General features: G+C 44.1%; 1 protein-coding gene across 11 annotated transcripts in view; it reads left to right on the top strand.

Annotated features, from left to right (window-relative positions):
* ADGRF5 (adhesion G protein-coupled receptor F5) overlaps positions 1-21,381 on the top strand; it is a 98,689-nt gene extending 77,308 nt beyond the window's left edge. For 5 of the 11 annotated variants that reach the window (XM_082731147.1, XM_082731146.1, XM_082731144.1 and 2 more), the window contains 10 exons: positions 411-620; positions 3,166-3,378; positions 5,178-5,333; positions 7,212-7,420; positions 9,610-9,789; positions 11,765-13,159; positions 14,396-14,437; positions 14,527-14,586; positions 15,229-15,313; positions 17,787-21,381. In XM_082731147.1, coding sequence (XP_082587273.1) covers positions 411-620; positions 3,166-3,378; positions 5,178-5,333; positions 7,212-7,420; positions 9,610-9,789; positions 11,765-13,159; positions 14,396-14,437; positions 14,527-14,586; positions 15,229-15,313; positions 17,787-17,866 — 2,630 coding nt within the window. In that variant the 3' untranslated portion in view covers positions 17,867-21,381. Of the gene's footprint in view, positions 1-137; positions 258-410; positions 621-3,165; positions 3,379-5,177; positions 5,334-7,211; positions 7,421-9,609; positions 9,790-11,764; positions 13,160-14,395; positions 14,438-14,526; positions 14,587-15,228; positions 15,314-17,070; positions 17,138-17,786 lie in introns of all 11 variants that reach the window. The other 6 variants (XM_082731137.1, XM_082731143.1, XM_082731142.1 and 3 more) reach the window with 3 other exon arrangements.
* The last annotated feature ends 1,086 nt before the right edge of the window (positions 21,382-22,467 follow it).

Below are 22,467 nucleotides of genomic sequence, written 5' to 3'. Positions count from 1 at the left end.
TATTTAAAACATGTTTTAAAAGGGTAGAGAATGGCGTTGTTACAAGAACAGAGCCATTGGGCATGGAAAAGGTTGAGGGGAGCTTGGATTATGTCAACAGCCCTAAGTTTGCAACCTTTTGCCCTGCCGATCATCAGGAGATAATTCCAGCCACAACAGGGAAGTGCACCAGCTCCCAAGGCAGGAGATGGAAATGAGTACAGTTGAGAGCACCACCGGGAACAGCCTAGAAACAAAGAAAGCCCAGGAGCCGCAAGGTACCCATCCCGCAATGACACCAGTGGAGTCAGGACGGCCCATGCTCTCTGCCTCTGTCTTAAATTTCACTCGTGTGTCGATGTCACCAGAAAGACTAAATCTTGTGCTTGTTGTTGGTTTTTCTTTTGTCCGTTCTGTGTGCGTTCTTTCAGCCAACCTAACAATAACCCCGGACCCAATTTCTGTTTCTGAGGGACAAAACTTTTCCATAAAGTGCATCAGCGATGTGAGTAACTATGATGAGGTATACTGGAACACTTCTGCTGGGATTAAAATATACCAAAAGTTTTATACCGCCAGGAGGTCTGCTGCTGGAGCAGAGTCGGTGCTGACCGTGGAGACGGCGACCCGGGAGTGGAACGGTGGGTGCGAGACCCCAGACCCTTTCTGTTGCCATGCTGCCCGGGGCCCCTGGGAACACCCTGAAAGTGGGACCAGACCTGGAGGGGCTGTCCTGAGATGTGCCTGCACCCCTGCACTCCATGCAAGAGCTCTGCAGGGGAAGATGTCCCAAATCTCCATTGTATAGATGTGGAAACAGAGGCTCAGAGAGAATAACACACGCACCTGGGCTCCTCCTTCTCACGGTGCAGAGTCAGGACTGGAACTGGGATCTCCAATTCAGAAGCCTGCACTGCTGCCATGAAATTAAGAGGATTGTTTTGCTGCTTATGTTTAAAGATGTATTTGTTTATTTTAGGGAGAAAGGGAGTACAGGCGGGAGGGGCAGGGAAAGGAAGAGAGAATCCCAAGAAGATTCCCTGCTGAGTGCAGAGCCCCATGCCAGGTTCAATGTCACGACCTGAGCCGAAACAGAGTCAGATGCTTAACTGACTGAGGCGCCCTGGTGCCCCAAGAGGATTGTTTTTAACAGTGGTTTTAACCAGAATTTTAGGAGTTTTTCACCCAATCGTGATTAAAAAAAAAAAAAAAAATCTAGGTCAAGGATTTATATGCCTGGTTCCAAAGAAAGGAATATTTGCATTTTGTATTTATCCCTACATGTTACTCATGTTGGAAAGAAATGCAGAGACTTGGAGGGTGGAAAATGATTTGCTATAATTGCTGCAATAAAAGTTGACATGTATTGAACCCTTCGTTATGTGATAGGCACCGTGCTAAGTGTTTGAGTGGATTATTTCATTTACAACATAAACTTAGAGGATGCCTGTGTGGCTCTTGATTAAGCATCTGCCTTTGGCTCAGGCTCAGGTCATTCTCCCAGGATCCTGGGATCTAGTCCCACATTGGCGGTCCTTGCTTAGTGGAGAACCCTGCTTCTCCCTCTGTCTGCCACCGCCCCCCCACTTCTGCTCTCTCTCCCTCTCTGAAAATAAATAAATAAAAATAAATTTTTAAAAACCCAGTAAATCTAGAGGACAGTGTTATTAGTATCCTCATTTTACAGATGAAGAAACTGAGGCCCAGTGAGGCTAAGTAAAATATCTGAGGTTATACATCTGGAAAATGGCAGAACCAGGGTGAAATGGAGATTGTCTGGCCAACCCTGGACCACTTCCCTCTGAATGCTTTCATTAGTTATAAGTTTAATCAGTCCAGGTCCTACAAATCCCAGGTCTTTATTTGCTTGTGTAAGGCCTAGGTATCATTGTAGAAATAACTGGTCACTGTGGCCGGCCTTAGTAGAATATAGTCAGGAGGCAGAGTAGTGTTCCCCTGTGCTGAGCTTAACCTAAACTGTCCAGTTGCTCTTCCCCCTGAGGAGTCATAACTGAGGAGGAGACATGGCTTTTCCAGGAACGTAAACTATTTGACTGTCCCATACTTGGGTAGTCAAAATCCCGTTCTCATCTAAATTAACTATACCTTCATTTCATATCGGATTTATATTCCCCCCCTCCCAGCAGAAACAGAAGGGGGTTTGTTCTCTGTCCTTGTTCTCCCTGTTTTCCTTCTGGCTATGTCATGGCTCTAGTTCCTCCAGAGTTGGGGCAAGGAGAAGGAATGCTAAGAAAGTAAAAGGGTCTTACTCAACTGTAGGTGCTTGTTACCATCTTCCTGCCCTGTCCCCATGATGGCTGTTCAGGTCATGTCTCATCTTGCGACGGACCCTGGTATAAAGACCATTGGGATAGGGTCCTCTCTAGAAGCTCAACCCCAGGACCATGCTCAGCCCCGTCTACCTCACCAAGCACAGGCTGCACAGCCTACTTTTGCTGTAGCCTTCCCTCAGTCCTCCAGAAAGACCTCTCATCCTTAGACTTTCCTAGATGGGAGTCAGACATCTAACTCTAGGGTCCACAGGGGAAGCTCCCTCAAGAATTTCAGCCTAACCCCTTCCACACACTTTGATGGTATCGTGGTGCTGGCATGCCTACTCACTCACAGAGGGGGCAAGGGACACCATGCCACCACGGAGCTCTAGCTCGCTGACAACTGTCTTTGAAGAACTCCTCAGCCCTGCACACACCCAAATTCCCATGTTTCTCCCTGAGTTAAGGAAAGAGACTTGGAGTAAGTAATGGGAGCTTGGTTTAAATTCCAAGGGCATCTGGCTCGCTCAGTTGGTAGAGCATGCAACAATTGATCTCGGAGTCCCAAGTTCGAGCTCCACATAGGATGTAGAGATTACTTGAATAAATAAATCCTTTTAAAAAAGAAAAAGAAAAAGAAATGCAATTCCACACCTAATAGGCTGTATAACTTTAGATAAGCCACTTAATTTTATTTAAAAGGAAATGACTATTTAAGCAATGGGTTAGTCCTTCAAATACATCGAGAATCCAGGAGGAGAGTTGATCAAACATTTTCTCATCCAGTGTTTTAGGAAGGTGTGACGTGCTCTTGCCCATGCTTGACAGGAAAAACTATATCTTAACCTTCCCAGCCAATGCATTTTTGGAGCAGTGATCACATTCCATCTCATTTTTGCTTCCTTCCACACAGGAACCTATCACTGCATATTTAGATACAAGAAATCGTACAGTGTCGCGACGAAAGATGTGATGGTTCACCCACTGCCTCTAGAGCCGGACATCATGGTGGACCCTCTGGAGGCTACGGTTCCATGCAAAGGTTCCCGTCACTTCAGGTGCTGCATTGAGGAGGACGAAGACTACAAAGTAACTTTCCAAGTGGACTCCTTATTCTTTCTTGCAGGTAAGGACACGCATTGCTGCATTGTGGGATCTCGAAATTTCCTCTGAAAATAGAGGTAAAGAGACATAAGGATTGCCTCAGAGACAGAATGTAACAGAGGGTACCTCATGAGCTTTATTACCTTCTGTTGTGCTGTGTGGCCCATGGCTTGTTGGTTTTTGGCAGGAGTATATCCGGTACTCTGGTGGTCCCTCTCTCCATGCTATGCATCAGCGTGTTATAAAAGCACCACAGAAATCCTTTCAGATGCACAGCTGAGGATCCAAGAAAGTGAAATAACCAAGGGCCAAAAACATAGAGAAAAAGAAAAATAGAAATGCTTTAGCTTCTGGTGGGGCTTCTCTGAGACTATCAGTCAGTATGAGAAACCCAGAAACCTGGGGTTGTGTGTCCTAAAGATTTTATTTATTTATTTGAAAGAGAGAGAGAGCACACAAGCAGGGGTGTGTCAGAGGGAGAGGGAGAAGCAGACTCCCAGTTGAGCAGGGAGTGTGACATGGGGCTCAATCCCAGGACCCTGAGATCATGACCTGAGCAAAAGTCAGATGTTTAACCGACTGAGCCACTCAGGTGCCCCAGAACCTTGGGTTTGAAGGCTCTGAAGGGCATGGAAGAAAGGCTTTGCTCTCTATGCAATGATTAAGGGGGCCTGTGTCACAAGCACAATGTCAAGACTCTCAAAGGGTGACATGTTCACTCAGAAGAGGATAAGCAAAAAAACAAAATTTGTCCACCAGAGTTCAGAGGTTGGCCTCCTTTCCAGGTGGGCACCAGTTTCCCCTGAGAATTACAACCATCCTGCTCTCAAGCTGCAGAGTAATTAATGTAAAGTGGTCCATGGGTAGCACCCAATGGTACCTGGCCCGTGTGCACACACACAAACACACACACACAAATCAAATCCTCTAAGGTAGAAGGTACCCTCAACCCAGAGACATCAGGGTTCCTACAGATTAGGGTGAACCTAGTTTGAGCTCGCAACCCCAAATCTCACAACAGAGACACGTTCATGAAGGATTTGCAAGCTCATTCATTCTTTGAACAACTATTCGTGGTGACATGCTCAATGCAAAACACCATAGGAAGCAATGAAAAGGGGACATGAGAGTTGGGGCACATGTGTTACTAACTAGCTGGAAGGGTTCTTGTCCTAAAGGACGATCCATATAACGTTAAATTTCCAAAATGAACACTGCAGATCAAAAGAACCCCAATGTTCAGAAAAGCAGGACCCAGTAGAGACAAGGACTTAGAGAAGGTGTGTGATAGGAGGCTATAGACTCCCTCTGGGTACTGGAGTACTGAAGCATTTCACCATCCCGTGTTTAACATGCATGTATTTGGTGCTCTCTAGGGGCCAAATACTAAGCTAGGCACTGGGAGATGCAGTGATAAATAAGACCAGGTACCTTCTCTCCAAGACTTTATCAATCTAAAGGAGGAGACAGACCCATAAAGAAGGGACACTAAACCAACGTGGAAAGGCAGGACAGGAGAAGTACACAGGGCATGACAGGATGTGGAAGAGAGGGATGCTGAGAGGCATTCTGATTGTCCAAACTGTACAGGCACAGATTTGGAATCATGAGTGATGGAGGTAGGGGTTAGGGTAGCACCATGTAAGGGTGGGCTGACTGACTTACTTGTAGACTGGGGGCATTTTAAAAACCATATCAGAAATGAATGTGGCACATGCCTTGGAAAAGTTTAGACACATTATCCATATTGGATCATTTCAACAAAATGTGTGCTTTGGAGTCTCATCTTGTGACTTAGTTCTTCCAATAATTCTATCTCAGAAAAAGAAGTTAATGGAAAGCAAGTGTGTTACAAACACAGTTTCTCAGCAAGCTCAGTTTCCTGGTGTCCAAAGAAGCTGGACATTTTTTGTCACTTTACCAATGCTGCTAACAATTCAGTCCGGAGCTCAGCTATGAAGATTAACCTGGTTCCAGGTAAGAGCATTTGAATTTTTTTAAAAATGTGGTAGTCATGAGCAGGGATTCATTTATTCATTTGCTCCCTCATTCATCCATTCAATAAATGGATATTGTGCACCTGCGTGTGGCAAGCCTTGGGCTAAGGGTAGGAGGGTCTGGAAGAAACAACCACACCCACAGCAACAACTAAGCCATGGGGACTAACCTCAGGTGTAGGGGAAAGATGTGTGTGATGACATCTAATGTGGTAAGGGCTGAATTAGAGATCATGTGGGAGACCAAGGAGGCTGCCAGGTTTCATTCTACTGGTGAGAGTCAGGAGGAAGTGATCAAGAAGGTCTTGTGTATGAAGCTCGATTTCAGCAGTGTCTGGGAGGCAAAGCACTGGACTGGGCGGTGCCTAGTGTCTTTGCGGGACTGAGACCCCTTTGAGGTTTCAGCAAAGGAAGGGTGTCACCACTAGACAGGGCTACATGAAAATATCAATCTAAATAATAGGCAACCATCTTTCCCATCCTTTGTCATCACCAAGCCTATATCCCCCCCCCACCCCCCCCACCCCCCCGCATAAAAGTCATCCAGAAACTATGCCAAGGTCATGGTTTATGGCTATTTCTGTAATAGCCTATGACCAAGAACTCTCCTCAGGAGCAGCAAAGAGGCAAGTGAATAAAGCATGGTCCAGGGCTTCCACTAGAAACAGTCCTCTTCCCCAGAAATCTTGTCTGTACCAGGACCTCTGATACCCAAAGAATTCATGACTCTATCACCAGCGATGTTTGGTTTACTGAGTGATCTGTGGTAATTCTCATGAATTGGTAACTGAGCTCTGGACACCAAAGTGGGAAGCAATTTAGAGTTCCCTATCTCCCTGAGTCACTGTTCCCTGACCCTACCAAGCACACCTCTTCCAGGGGCAGCCAAGACCCCTTCTTCACCGCCCCCTGTGCTGCCATCTTCCCCCCGGCACAGACATGTTTTATTCGTTTATGTTTGTTCTTCTCTTCCCTCATACTAGGTCTGATTCCTCTTCCTTTTCCCAGTAGAAATTGCTTACATATTTCAAGATTTTATACAATGACTGAGAGCTCAGTTGATGTTAAATTTATAAGTTGGTGAGAAAGGATCTTATCATCAGAGAATCAAAGTCCCTTGGAGATCAGAGATTCTGCAACAAATGTCATTTTCTCATTCCAATCTGGTCTTGAGTTGACATGAAATAGATTCAAACTCTAAGGGCAGCCAGAAGGAACAAATGTTTACAAATATTGCTTAGAATATTCAGGTCATGGGTACCTGGAATTCCCACGATTAATTATATATGTGAATTAAGGCAGTGCTTCTCAACCTTGGCTGCATGCTAGAATCACAGGGGAAAGTTAGAAAATAGCCAATGCTTAAATCTCAGCCCCAAGGGGTTCTTATCTATTTGGGCTGAGTGAACCAGGACATTGGTATTTTCCTAGCTCCCCAGGTGATTCGAATATGCCAGAGTTGAGAATCCCTTGGATTAAGGCATATTGTCCCTGAGATTCCTGGAAACCTGATTATCTCTTATCAGAATGAGCACACATTAAGCTCTCATGATTTTTCCATGGCTTCGATTTCACAGACAGCAGAGAGAAGATTCCCAGGGATCGGAGGCAGGGACGAGGCATACAGGAAATAAATTGTTAGAAAAGCAAATGCATGTGAAAGATTTGTGTCAGAGCACTAAAAGGGGCTTTGGAAGATCAGGAGCAAAATAAAGAAAGTGGGTCACTCTGAAAAGGTTGCGGAAAACTGAAGAGAAAAATGAATTCAAACAGCAACATTCTAGCTAGGCCTGACCTTCTTTTGACTATCCTTTTTCCTCCTTTCAAATGGTCCTTTTTATTTCCGTTTCCAATGCAGGAGAGAAGATCATGTGCCGAGATCCCACAATAGGCGTTGGGGAACCAGGGAAAGTCATCCAGAAACTATGCCAGTTCTCAGATGTACCCAGCAGCCCTGCGGGTCCCACCGGCGGGACAGTGACTTACAAATGTGTAGGCTCCCACTGGGAGGTGAAGAAAAATGACTGCATCTCTGCCCCAATACATAGTCTGCTCCAGCTGGCCAAGGTGATCTTTACACCTCTTTGACTTTGAGCTCTTGGTGGGGAGATTCGTCTAGCTTATCATATTTCTTAGCAAATGGGCCTTGGCCTGGTTGGTGTTGCTCCCAAAGCTACTTTTATTTATTTATTTAAAAAGAAGAGGCAATCCTAGAAATGCTTTACGTTTTTCTTAAGTACAAATATGGAGACCACAAAATATGTATTCTGCTCTGGGACCAGCTGCGTACCTTCACCTTAACTTCTCAGTGCCTTGTTTTTATTACCTCTAAAGTGCAGGTGGAGTTATCTTCTCTTACCACTCTCCTTTGAGTAATCTTGATTACCAAGCAAGTAGCCCTCATCTTTTCAGAAGGAGGAGATACATTAAAAAATAAGGTTCATCGGTGTAAAAAAAAAAAAAAAAAAATAATATATATATATATATATATATATATATATATATATGCATATGCTTGGGCTTTCTGCTTTTATAGGTCTGAGATTTCTTCCACCCTTAGAGGTAACCTTTAGTTATGAAAGATGGAACTAACCTGCCTCTCTTACCTAGAAGAGAGGTTCCTGCCACGTGGTAGGGGGAGGTTTCTCCTTTTATCAGAATAAATAAATGTTACCCCATACTGAAGTTGTCAAGAGTAGAGACCTCTAAAATGCCTTGAGTCACACGAAACAAATACTGACGAGGCCACTAGTGGAGTTCTACTGAATGACATTGTTAGACAAGCCGTTCCAAACACTCTCACTGTTGGAAGAAGAATTAAGGAAAAGGAGTGGTACTGATTTGTGTCTCATCTAATTATCTTCTGCTCTCCTCTTGTCTTGTACTAAATTCACTAAAATACTTACTAGGTGTGAAGCATTATTGCAGGTGCTCTCAGGGTAAGGCCACCAAACCAGAATTCAGTTTCTGATTTGCCAGAGGATGTAATCCTGTTGGGTAGTTCAATACACATTAATTTTGCTTAGGATAATCAGGAAGCTCTGCTTGAAGAACTTGGCCTCTGAGTTGGACCTTGATGAGGATGCACCAGTGATATGAATTTCCCTAATTGAGAAAGATAGGAATATTTAATTTGAATTCAATGTTGGGCCCTGGTCCCAATTCTAGATACTTAGATACATTTTCAGTGGAAAGGTTGGCCCGTTAGCCTCTCAGATCTATCCATTCAACGTATATTTATTGGATACCTACTGTGTGCCAATTTATGACTTATACTATATCAGGCATTATAGCATATCAGACAGAATATAACATGTTTCAAATTGCTAAGGAGCTTATAATTTAATTGGAGAGATATTGAAAGTCAAACACAAGATGACATTGGTAGAAATGTCACAAATGGGGGCATCTGGGTGGTGTAGTCCATTAAGCATCTAACTCTTGGTTTCGGTTCAGACATTGATCTCAGGGTCTTGAGATTGAGCCCCACATTGGGCTCCATGCTGAGCACGGAGTCCGCTTGAGATTCTCTCTCCTTCTGCCCCTCCCGCTCATGCTCTCTCTCAAGATAAATAAATAAATCTTTTTTAAAAATAACAAATACTTAGGAAGTCAGAGAAGGAAACTCCCCTGGGTTGGAATACTCATCAAAGTTCTTTATGGATGAGGTCGAATTGGAGTTCATCTTTTAATTGTAAATAAGGGCTCTAGAAGTAATTGGGTAAGTAATTAGGAAACAGAAGTGGGGGTGACCGTATAATTTACCATCCAAACCAGGACACATTTTTAAAATAAAAGAAAGTGCTAGTAATAATTACACTGGGTCAGCAGATATAAAACAGAACTGTCCCAGGAAAATTGGGATGGAGGGTCACCCCCCTAATGGTCAGCAAAGTAAATGACGAGAAAAAGCAGAGTAGCAAATGTGTTTCCGTACAGACCATCAAGGGATAATTTTACTCAATTTTAATCTAACTCTCTAGGAATCAGATCCCCTTTCCTTTTTCTTTTCCTAGTAGTCATTGGGTTGACATGTGTTTTACTCTTCCCCTTCTGTGTGTGAGGTCTTATTTTATTCTGACTAGCACACAGATTAGGAGATCAGTTATTTTATAGGGTATATTTATAGGAATGGAAAAAAAAAAGAAATCATTAATATAAGATATTTTCATCATGGGTAGATCAGCAGGATTTGTTGACAGGACTGACTGGCAAGGTTTTTGAGTGTCTGTTTGTGTTGGCTTTTGTTTTACTAGGCTTTGATCAAGAGTCCCTGTCAGGATACAAAACTCCCAACATACCTGAAGGATCTTTCTGTCAGCACAGGCAAAGTGAAACATGAAGCCAGCTCATTTCCTGGGAGCCTGGGAGCCATCATTAACATCCTCGATCTGCTCTCAACAGTTCCAACCCAAGTGAACTCAGAAATGATGACGGTGAGTTGGTTGAGACCTTATAGGAGTTTTGGGTCCCCTCTTCACCCCTTGGGACTTCTGGTCAAGAAACGTAACCATTACAGCTCCTTCTTTGTCTTCTCCAGAACAATACTCTGGATTTTAGGGTCACAGAGTATGCTTTGTGTTTTGTCAGCTATGGTTTTTAGGGTGGAGGGGGTTGTTTCTAGTATTCATTTGGAGATCAAAAGATTTCTTTAGTGAATCTCCATCTCAGTTTCCTCATTAAAATACAATGGATACTTATCTGCTTTCTAAGAAAACCAGGAGGGAAAGGTTTTCAGAATATGTACAATGGAATGGTTGGAATGGATGGAATTCTCAGTGGTCTAAAACTAAACATGAACTTGAGGCAATCAGGGTTCTGAGAGGAGTCACCCAGAATTCAAATGAAGAGTTCAAATGATGAGACTTTAACGAAAGGATACTTTCAGAGGTCAATCTGGGGATTAAAAAAAAAAAAAAAGAAACCAGTTCTACCCTGAGGCCTAACGGGGAAAGGAGAGGAAAGAGTGCACCTAAAGTGGAGGAGGAGGGATCACTAGTGGGAGCAACAGAACTATCACCAAAGATGTGCAGAAGACAGTATGTGTGTAGAGGGGAGAAGGGGTGACTACAGTGGGTCGTAGGAAAATATATTTCAACTTCTTCCTTCTCCTATCTTCCCATCTCCTGCCAGTGCTTCCCAGTGGCCAAACACAGCCAGAAGTACCTGGCAAGAGCTTGGGGAGCAAGGGTCCAAAGAGTTGATGTGGACCTCCTATGGCAAGGGTAAAGGAGTGCCACCCACTGGGTGGCTTACCATGACAGAAACTTATTCTGTCATAGTTCTCAAAGCTAAAAGTCTGAAATCAAGGTGTCTGCCAGGCCACGTTCTTCCCAAGACTCCAGGAAAGACTTTCTCTGTCTCTTCCAGTTCTGTGTAGCTCCAGCACTCTTTGGCTTGTAGCTGCCTCAGTCCATCCTCTCTGTCTTCATGGGACCTCCTCGTCTCCATTTATCTTCTCCTCTTCTGTCCCTCATAAGAATTCTTGACATTGGAATTAGAGCCCACCTAGGTAATCTGGGATGATTTCCTCTCAAGATCCTTAATTTAATCACATCTACAAAGACCCTTTCCCCAAATAAGGTCATATCCACAGAATCTGGGTATTAGGACATGTTCTTTTGGGCACCAACAACCAACACACTACAAGGCTCATAGTTTCAGATTGAACAGAACAAGGCAAAGGGGGGGCAAAGAAATTATATTGAGAGATTGAGAGAAAGCCCAAATGGAAAATGACAAGCCCAAGTTTATGGGAGAAAAGATAAAAATTATTTAGCAAACAAAAAATGCCAGCAGTTTGGCATTCAGCTTTGGAGAGGGTCTTTTGAAACAACTTCACCCTTATTGAGAAAATATCACTCTCTACAGGCTTGAGATTTAAGATAATATAAAACAGTGAATACATATCTCTACCAGTCTGCTGAATTGGCCTTAGTGGGTAATGGGGGGTGCTACTTGGCAAATGATTAAAGAGGTCTCCCAGCCTTGGGGATGTATCCTCTGCTAATTCCCTGCCATAAGAAGGAGGGACACATGGGCGCCTGCGTGGCTCAGTGGGTTAAAGCCTCTGCCTTCAGCTCAGGTCATGATCTCAGGGTCCTGGGATTGAGCCAGGCATCAGGCTCTCTGCTCAGCGGGGAGCCTGCTTCTCTTCCTCTCTCTCTACCTGCCTCTCTGCCTACTTATAACCTCTGTCTGTCAAAGAAATAAATAAAATCTTTAAAAAAAAAGAAAGAAAGAAAGAAAGAAAGAGGGACACAGAGCCCCATTGCCTGTGATGCCTCATTTTTCTCTTATCTTTTCCTCTCACCTGTTATCACACAACAAGCTTCCAGGGAGATGTTATTTTTTTCTCTTTTGTGATTGAAAGAATTTGGTTGGTTTGACCCCATGTCATGTCAATTACAGAACATTCTCTCTACGGTTAACACCATCCTCAGCAAGCCCATGTTGAGTACCTGGAAGGTGTCCCAACATCAACCGACCAACCAGAGCTCACAGCTTCTGGATTCAGTAGAAAGATTTTCCCGAGCATTATGGTCTGAAGATAGCACTTTTTTGTCCATCAACCAAACGAATGTGCAGATGAGGAGCATAATAATAAAACCTGGCCATCCAAAACCCTACAAACAGAGCTTTGTTTTCTCAGACTCAGACCTCTGGGGCAACGTGGCCATCGAAAAGTGTGAGCTAGGAAGCCTGCCGTGGGGTTCGTCTATTGTCACTGTGGCTTTCCCGACTCTCAAAACCATCCTCACCCAGGACAGCCAAGGAAAGAATGTTGCAAACAGCTTAGTGATGACAACCACAGTTAGCCACAATATAACCATGCCATTCCAGATTTCAATGACTTTTAAGAACATCCACCCTTCAGGTGGGGAACCACAATGTGTCTTCTGGAATTTCAGCCTCGCCAACCACACAGGGGGGTGGGATAGTAGTGGGTGTGAAGTGAGACGAGTTGATGGGGACAGTGTTTCCTGCATCTGTGACCACCTGACGTCATTCTCCATCCTCATGTCCCCCGACTCTCCATACCCTGGTTCCCTCCTGGAAATACTACTGGATATCATCTCCTACATTGGGTTGTGCTTTTCCATCTTGAGCTTAGCAGCATGTCTAGTGGTGGAAGCCATGGTGTGGAAATCAGTGACCAAGAATCGGACATCCTATATGCGCCACATCTGCATCGTGAACATTGCTGCCTCCCTTCTGGTGGCCGACATCTGGTTCATTGTGGCCGCTGCCATCCACGATCATTTTTATCCTCTCAACAACACAGCCTGTGTGGCCGCCACCTTCTTCATCCACTTCTTCTACCTCAGTGTCTTTTTCTGGATGCTGACTCTAGGCCTCATGCTCTTCTACCGTCTGGTTTTCATCCTGCATGACACAAGCAAGTCCATTCAGAAGACTATTGCATTTTCTCTTGGCTATGGCTGCCCTCTTGTCATCTCAGTCATCACAGTGGGAGCTACCCAGCCCCAAGAAGTCTACACCAGGAAGAATGCCTGCTGGCTCAACTGGGAGGATACCAAGGCCCTGCTGGCCTTCGTCATCCCAGCGCTGATCATCGTGGTAGTGAACATGACCATCACAGTTGTGGTCATCTCCAAAATCCTGAGGCCTTCCATTGGAGACAAGCCAAGCAAGCAGGAGAAGAGTAGCCTGTTTCAGATCAGCAAGAGCATCGGGGTCCTCACACCACTCTTGGGGCTCACCTGGGGTTTTGGTCTTGCCACTGTGTTCCAAGGAAGCAATGCTGTGTTCCATATTATATTTACGCTCCTCAATGCCTTTCAGGTAAGTTCTGCAGGGCAGGACTCTCAGGAAGTATCTGAACTGGTGGGACAAATTAATGATAGAAACACAAACAGGGGTAGGAATGGGGAAGGATTTTAGTCCAGAGGAGGCCCTAGCCCTAACGAGGGGGAATTACAAGAACCCAGTGAGATAGAAGGGACCCATTCCTCTGCTCCCATGGAACCTTATACCTCTTATCACCTGCATTATAATTTAGCCATACGCATGACTTACTTTGAAAAGCCCTAATAATACAAGTAGGAGGAAAGTCCCTTCCCTACACAGGATTTTTCTATTTACCCAACATTATCACGATGCCACTTATTATCTCCTAAATGAAAATGCCACTATTAAACCAAGCCATTTCTCCACTTAATTTCCACAAGCATTAAATGAGCACTATCTTTGTGAAGTCAGGGATAGCATCTGTCTTCCTTATCACTTTATCCCTAATATTACCTAGTGGTGCAGTGTAGGTGCTCGATAACCGTCTGGCAAATAAAATGAATGTCATGTGCCACATAGTATGTTCTCTAGAAACATTTGCTGAAGAATGAGAGAACGAATGCCCCACGTAAGGTAGACATTCTGCTCTATTATGCTAAAATGAAAAAGACACACCTTTTGCTCTCTTGCAGTACATAACAAACTGTATACAAGCCACGTTGTTAGAAGAGCTTTAGCAAAGGTACAGGCAGCAAGGAAGGAATGCTTAACTGTGATTCAACCACCAGGTGGGGGGTAAGCGTGGGCTCCCATGAGCATGGGAAACAGACATGGTCCCAGATGCTCTTGCCAAAGCCGCACAAGACCTAATCTCTGCTCCTAGGTCTGGCTTCAAACTCTAAGGCTCATGTCTAATGAAGTGTACAGCATAGCCTGACTAGAAGGGACCGGTTATTTTACCTGAGGCCCCAGGTCCGCATCACAATGACGTGAATACTACTGCAAATGGAAGAGGTGTTTTCAGCTGCCCAAACAGCAAGCCCTCCAGTCCACAAGGAGGCAGGGATAAGGAAATAGAATAATATCCTTCTCACATGATAACATTTAAGGCCCCCTGGTGTGGACCTACTACATCCCTTTTAACATTACTATCCGCTGAATTTATTCCATAAATACAGCTGTGGAAAGAGGTAGTAGAGATTCAATGCCAGGCTAACAATACTTCCTATTTTGCTGGACAATAGGCTAAGATTAAAATATCCTTCTTCCCAATACTTTTTTTTTTTTCAGGGATTATTCATTTTACTCTTTGGATGCCTCTGGGATCAGAAGGTAAGAACTATAACCGTTTTATGCTTCTAGAAACGTCAAAGTACTTGTGGCATATTGAACTCACGATGGCTTCTTTTAAACAATGGTAGGTCCAGGAAACCTTGTTAAAGAAGTTTTCACAGTCAAGATGGTCTTCACAGCACTCAAAGGTCAGTCTTTCCTTTTAGAGACTTTTGAAAACCTCTCTCCACACCCAGGTTTAGCATAGATTATTACGCTGTTTTTGCTTTGGACTTGATTCTTCCTATTCAAGTCAGCCACAGAACTACCATTAGGATACTTCCTGTCCCACATCTTTTAGTAGGAATCGGATAGCACAGATAATACCAACTGGACGTTGAAAATCAAAATTCACTGAGAAATAAGAAATCTTCTGGGGAAATTTAAGGCACCAGAGAACACAACGTAAAGAATAACGATGAGTATATTTTTCCGTAATTCGTCTTGGAAAGTAACCATTGCGCTCAAACGTATTTGACTGTTGTCACATGTCAGAGGATACCAAACCCTATTAAACAGCAAAACATGCATTTGAAAGTTATTTTCCCAAATCTGATGAGAGTCCAGTATTTCCAAGTGGCTTTTCTGCTTGATTTGTTTGAAGTAGCATAATGGCTGCCGAAGCGAGCACGATTTGTTTGAAGTAGAAATTCCACGTTCGTCCAGGCTTTTTCATGGGAATGAGAGATGCAGACAATGACCACTAGTGGGCAGCAAATGAAACATCCAGGAGATAAAGCAGAGCTTTGGTTTAACATTTGCTTTGTAACTGTCTTTCTTCTCTTTTTTAGTCAACATCCCTAGGTTCATCAACACCAGTATTTTCTATGAGCTCTCCCATATCAAGAAGATTTAACAATTTGTTTGGTAAAACAGGTATGTAGTGACCTCTAGGTCTCTCCCTAGAGCACTTACTTACTCTGGGTTGACTCAAACAAATTTGCCCTGATGGGGAATCTCACACCCCACCCCTACCTTCCTACTCCCCACTTTATGACAATCACCAACAATAGCCTCATTTGGGCGCAGAGGTTAAATACAGGAACTTGCTTACATTTTCCCAAACCACCAGGAGGCTGGTACAGAGGGCAGCTAATAATAACTTAAGGATAACTTCAGTGGGCAGCTAATAATATAACTTGAGGATAAAATTTGGAGAATCTTGACAAGCCTGTGGAGAACTGTCTGTCAAAACTCCATCATCTACAAAAATGAGAACTGTAAATTGCTGGCCTTGTCAAACATGGAGTTCTTGGCTATTCATGCCTTTTTTTTTTTTTTAAGATTTTATTTATTTATTTTTGCAAGAGACAGAGAAAAAGAAAGAGAGTGTACAAGAAGAGGGGAAGGCGGGGCAGGAAGAGGTGGTGCAGAGGGAGAAGCAGACTTCCCGCTGAGCAGGGAGCCAGATGCAGGACCCTGGGATCATGACCCAAGCCAAAGGCAGACGCTTAACCGACTGAGCCACCCAGGCACCCTCTTTGCTATTCCTGTTAAATAGAAATAGGAAGGTCATGTTTATGGACTCGGGTGTAGCAAAAAATAGATTTAAAAAGGTCTACTATAGGATCCCATGCTGTGGGCTCCTTTCCCCTTTTTGTTTTCCTTTCCTTTTTCTTTCTTTCTTTTTTCTTTTTTCTTTTTTGGAGTGTGCTTGTTGTACACATTGATGTTTACAAAACTGTGCATAAATGCAGGAGGAATCACCCAAGTTGTAGTCACTCCTATTCTATTAGGAACATGCACAGCTCAATCCCTACCTTGGCCGTATAAAATCAATAATGTTAATGACTTTGGGCAATGGGTCTCAGCTATGCTGGGAAATTGAAACTTCTGTCCACCATTCCCCCACCTCCAGGAAACTAAGTACCAGAATTGCTTCCAGCTTCTTGAAAATGAACTGGTCTCATAAAGGCAGGACCCAGAAATGTGTCTATATTCCAGACTAAGGCTTTTCCTGTAAAATCAAATTCGGGGGCACCCGGGTGGCTCAGTGGGTTAATAAGCCTCTGCCTTTAGCTCAGGTCATGATTTTAGGGTCCTGGGATTGAGCCCTGCATCAGGGTCTCTGCTCAGCGGGGAGCCTGCTTCCCCCTCTCTCTCTGCCTGCCTCTCCACCTACTTGTGATCCTTCTCTCTCTGCCAAATAAATGAATAAAATCTTTAAAAAAAATCAAATTCAGAAAATGCCTATCAATTGCTAGAACTCCAGAGGACTTGGTGTTTGGGGCTTCGGTTTGATACATTACTCATGAGAGTGGAGAGGCTTTCCTTTTGATGTTGAACATCAGTGATTAGGCCTGCTGTGAAATGATCCGACCTTCAAGGGTAGAGGACCATCATGGCACTTGGCCGACACTGTCACTGGAACATGCCGACCATTTACATCCAAGTGGAAACCCTACAGAATGAGTTTACTGAATCAGAATTATGCAATCTGAGGCCCCCAAAAATATGTTCTTTTTTTTCTGAATCGGTCTGATCAAAGTTGGAGTTCAGGCTGTGTTCCTGAAGTCCCAGGGCCTGAGATTCCCAGTCTCTGTCATTGTGTCCTCTCCACGGTTATTCATGCAGCTCCGTGTTGGCCTGCTTGAGGATCCCATAATCACTGTAACTTTGGTTTATGTTGTCAGCAGCCCCAAGGGGCCCCCCAGGCAGTGATGGAAACCTTGTTAGCAGTGGCAGCTCACCAATCTGATGGTAGGGTGGGCACCGTGTCCCTTCCTCACCCAGCACCCCGACCCCACTTGGCCATGCTCAGTCCCTGCCTCCTGCTGATGCCAGCCCATGTGTGATTGCTCCATGGCTGCCCCCACCACCCCGCTGCACTTTTGTTAGCAGCCCCTGACCTCCACTTCTTTCCTGGTCCTGCTTTTTCTTCTCCTTTAATTTGCTACTTTCTTTCCTTTTCTGCCTTTCCTCCCCTCCCCTTCCCCTCACCTTCCAGCTCAGCCCTTGGACCCCTCCCAGGAGCCTCCCCAAGTCATGCCCACCCAAGGGGACCAGGGAGCTTCCCTCACTTGATGTTCCCAGGCCCGTGCATGTGGTGGCATGTGGAGGGCTGCCCATGTTCACATTCTCCCTGTCCTGTAGAAACCTGGCTGCTGGTTTGATCGGAAGTAGTTAGTGCTTGTCTTGTCGGCTGCCACGCATGCTTGAGAACGACGGCTGTTTGTTCTCTGGCCCTTCTGGGTCCTGGGAAGGGGGTGGACATGGGTTTGTTTCCAGGTATGGCAGAGCCTACCTGGCTCTCGAGCGAGAGCTCCCCTCAGGCCACATCGGGAAAGGCGCATGCCACCGTGATCATGAAGTCTTGCACTTAAGCCTGAGCTGCTGCTCTGTTTTTCAGGAACATACAATGTTTCCACCCCAGAGACAAGCAGCTCATCCCTGGAAAACACATCCAGTGCTTACTCCTTGCTCAACTAAGAACAGGAAAATCGACCCATGTGTGACTTCTTTAAAGGACAGTGGATATGCTCAGGAAAAAAAAGAAAAATCTTTTCAAAGCCATGGGTAAAATGTCTCCTCCCCAGGCTTTCTGGAGCAGATGCTGAAGAGACTCTCGCATTAGGGAAAAGAAGCTTTCTTTCCTAAAGACAGACTAAATGTAATTGTTACGTTTATTTGCTGCCCCACCCCCACCACTTGTGTGATACTAAATGTGTACAGTATTTAAGTGAGACTCAAAACCCCTGAGGCCCAACTTCCCTGTATTGTAAAATAGAATTTCAAAGAGACATTTTTCCTTGCCATACGTTGGGCACAAAAATAAGCTTTGATTCAAATAATAAGCACAAGGCTAGTACCTAGGAAATACTTCCATGAACTCTCAGAAGGAAGGAAGGAAAGAAGGACACAGGAAAAAAGAAAAAATAGAGATAAAGAATAAGAACCACATTTTTAAAAATTTCCATGTTAACATAATCATTCTGATACTGCAACATGGAGAATACAAAAATGGCTCAAAAACAGAAACTGAAATAAATCATGGATAAAGTTTGGTATTTTCTTGATATTTTCTTAGCTACATGAGAAAAAAAAATTTAAAGGCAGTGGGAAGAGATTGGGAGGAAATTGTAACATCAGCACGCTTGCAAGTGGATAATAATATTGACAAGAAATGCATGGAAGAAGATGTAATTCTCCTGATGTTAAACACACACAGACATATGCTGGTGCATGTGAAGGTTGGAGCTCAGGACAGGGAGCAAGCAGAGGAAATGGGATAGCCACGCTTCACCAGATCCAAGCAGACCCAACTGCTAGTTACATTTTCTACCATTTATCAGAAAAGCCTTACCTTTTGGTTTGTTCCACTTTCTGAAGGCAAAAAATACATATATTTTTATATCCATCACTTGCCAAATGTGACATATGGTGATCTAAATGTGATATATTGCACTGGAAACAGATCACAACTGTTGTATATTGCATTTAACAGCTTTAACCAGGTACTTCTCTGTGCATCATAGGATAGATTTTCATAATCTTCTGGCATTGTTTATCATTGTTGTTGCTACTGTGGATTTAGAGACCCTTGGTGTGTGGTCTAGCCCCCCATGTATTAGCTCTTTTCAGTCCTTAAGTTCCAAGACCAATATACGGTAAGAGTTTTGTATTGTCTAATTTGTGTCATTCCAACCACTTGGAAATCCTCTGAAATGAAATGTTACAGTTGGCTACTCTAGGCTCCCAATGACACTGACCTTGATGAGTAGATGGTGGAGCTTTCCCTGAGGATTTGGCTGTCTGTGAATTACGTGCAAGTGTGTGTGTGTGTTGCTGGTGGTGTGTACATTTCATAAAAATACAAATATTTATTAAAATTGTACCCATATTACAGTTAAGCATGTGCTGTAGCCACGCAACCATACATTCCAAATTGAAGTCTGATCCCAGAGACACAGTGAAATGGAATAAAAATATGGGGCTACTCGGGGAATGTGGGCCATGTGGTCTTCGTAAGGACTGAGAACCAGCAGGGATCCAGCCATCAGGAAGGTGGACAGAAGAGGCTGGGATGTAGCAACCTTTTTTTCATTGAGTTTTGAAGGAGTTTTCTTGAAACATTTTAATTCTTTAACATTTCTTCTTTTTATTTCTTATTTTAAATTCTACTTCTGCCTCTCTTTTCCTCACGGAGAGAAGCAGGTGGGGCAGATAGAAGTCTTAATAGTGTTTCAAGTAAATGAGCTGCTCGTTTCAACACATTCACCAATGATGTAGACATCTACTCCCACGTTTGCCTGGAAATTGTCACAAAGGAAATGATGAAGCTATAAAATTCTCCAGGGATGGTCAGCTTGGGGCAGAAATCAGTACCGAGCTGACAGAGCCGGAGGCTAGGTTGGAGGATCAATGGGATGAGAATTAGAGGTTTGAGAGAATGGCTTTGACCAATATGGTTCCTGGAGTGATCTCAAGGATAACAGAGGCAAGGTTATGTAGTACAGTGTGTGAGCCTGGCCATCATGACACGATAGGCCAAAGAAAGCGGAGCCTTCAGGAGGAGCTCCAAGATGACAATGGGACAAGAAGCACTGACCTTCCAGCCATGACAGTAGGATCCTTTGGGAATCATTGTGTTGTGAAGGAACCTCTAATGGCAGGAACCTTCGCAGCATTCATAGGATGTGGGTTTGGCCCTTTGCCCACGTCCATTTACCGAGGCACGTTTCCTTACCCCCAGCACACGTGCGTGCACAAACACACACATATGTGCATGTGGTTTCTAGCTTTCAAGCCACCACACCAGATCGAAATTCCAGAAAACCCATGAAAACAAAAACTTAGAGATGTACTTGCTTAACTGCAAGATATTTAACCACTGCTGTTGGCCAAGAATATCCTAAAAGAAACAATAGAATTCAATATTGTGAAAAGAGAGCCATCCGTGAGTCTGTGAGGTCCGTGAAAGCAGGAGCCCTGCCTGGTCCTGTGTTCACAAGTTCTCCATCAACAATGACTGCAAGGATTTTAGCAGCAGATTTTTGAGGAAGAGGAGGAAGGAATGTCAGCTCTGATGGGGGTACAAAGTGAGATATATGGTCTGCCCTGCTTGCAAAGTGCTCAGGGCTTCCCCATGTGCCTGACCTGTCAGTGGCCAAAACTTAACTTGCATTAAAGGGCCTTCTATTAAGTCAGTTTCTTGCAAAGGGGTCTGTGCTAATGCTTCAGAGGATGTGAGGTGAGACCGTTCACAAAGGAGCAACTAATCTGAGCTATAGAAATATTCTCTGGGAATATTGTTAAGTCCAGTGTGACACATCATGTCTTGAAGGAGTCGTGTCTGCCATCCTCCTCCCCTTTTCTTATAGATGGAAAAAGAGATAAATAAGACCCATGGGGTTTTCAGAATATAAGTTGCTAAGGCCAGAAATTAAGAAACACTGGAAAATTCTAGTCTTTTGTCATTTGTGTAGAGAACTTCAGAAAGATCAGTGTAAGGAAGGTAAAAAAAAAATAATAATAAGTGACATGGGGATGAGAAAGAGCATAGTGACTGTCAGTGTAGACCCAGGGGAGGGAGTTATTCTGAGGTGAGAGAAGAAAGTCACAACCATTGGAGAAGACGAAACAAGCACGGTCCCAGAAATCCCATGTAGAGGGAAAGCATTTGATCTGTGGCACATGAAGGTGATGTCAGACAGAAATTGTGCACCCCAAAGAGAGCCATGACCCAAGCCAATGGAAGTCTGTTTCCCTGAGTGCCCAAAATAAAGGAGGGGCTTACAATGGATGTTCTCTTTCTTATGTATTTTTTTTTTTTAATGTCTACGAAAATAGTGTCTCATCATTTGACAGATGTTAGCTTTGGAATGAGAGGCTATAGATTTCTAAAAGTGTGACTTGAGATATGAAATCATGTCATCATAGTACGCCAGCGTAAAGCTATGTGTCCTGTCCATGCTTATAACAATAAAATATCTAGTGAGATCTCATGAAGCTTTCTTTATATAAATTGTCTGCTCTGTAACTAGGCCGGTGCTGCTGTTTCAGGCTTCCCTACCAGAAATCCAACCAGCATTTAACTGCATTCTTTAAACAGTGAATGGCTGCTTCCATTCTCCAGGCATAGTGGGGGGATGGGGGAGGGCAGGGGAACCAGAAGCTTCCAGCTGAGCTCACTTGGTTGACAGCGCCAATATCTTTCCTCCGCCATCCACACTCCCATGCACCATGTGAAGCCTGGAAGGTTACAGGGGGTTGAAAGGAGGGACCTTGAAGCAACACTTTCAGGACCTAACTGTCCGGGAAACAAATAAACAGATATGTGTTCTAACATTTGTGTATGGCTTGGTTGGAATTTTCATGGACGGCTGAAAACAGAGCCCTGTGAGCTCTGCTAGCCACAGATTCTTTCTGCAACGTGGGTCCATATTTCCTGTTTTCATATTCTATTGCTGCGTAACACGTTTCCACAAAACGTAGAGGCATAAAACAGCACCCATTTATGATTGCATGGTTTCTGGGGGATCAGAAGTCTGTGCATGGCTTCACTGGGTCCTCTGCTCGGGGTCTGGCAAGGTGGAACTCAGGCTGGCAGTTGTGGATTCATCTGAAAGCTGAGATCCCCATCCGAGCTCATTGGTTGTCGGGCAAAAGTTCATTCTTTGGAGGTAGAGGACAGAGGTGCTCAGCAGCTAGAGGCCATCCCCTGCCATCCCCTGCCATGTGGCCTTCTTTGCTTTTTTAGATTCAGCAGCAGAAACCCTGTGCTGCTTTGAATCTCTGGCTTCTTCAGTTTCTTATCCTAAACTTTCTTTTAAAGGACTCACCTGATTGGGTCAGGCCCACCCAGGGTAATCACCCTGGATGATTCAGGTGATTCAGGGGCCTTGATTACATCAGCAGATTCCTTCACCTTTGCCATATAATATATTCTAGTCCTGGGAGTGACATGGTTGCAGGTCCTGTCAACAGTGAATCGGAGAGGACTAGACAGGATATTTCAACAGATTGTTTAAACAAACAACATTAAGGACACAATGCTGCTCTGCAGATTCTGTCTGAGATGTTCGCTGTGA

The sequence above is a fragment of the Mustela nivalis genome (assembly GCF_964662115.1).
Source record: "Mustela nivalis genome assembly, chromosome: 5".
NCBI lineage: Eukaryota > Metazoa > Chordata > Mammalia > Carnivora > Mustelidae > Mustela > Mustela nivalis.
Note: the sequence above shows the minus strand (reverse complement) of the source record. Positions and strands in the feature narration are given on the sequence as shown.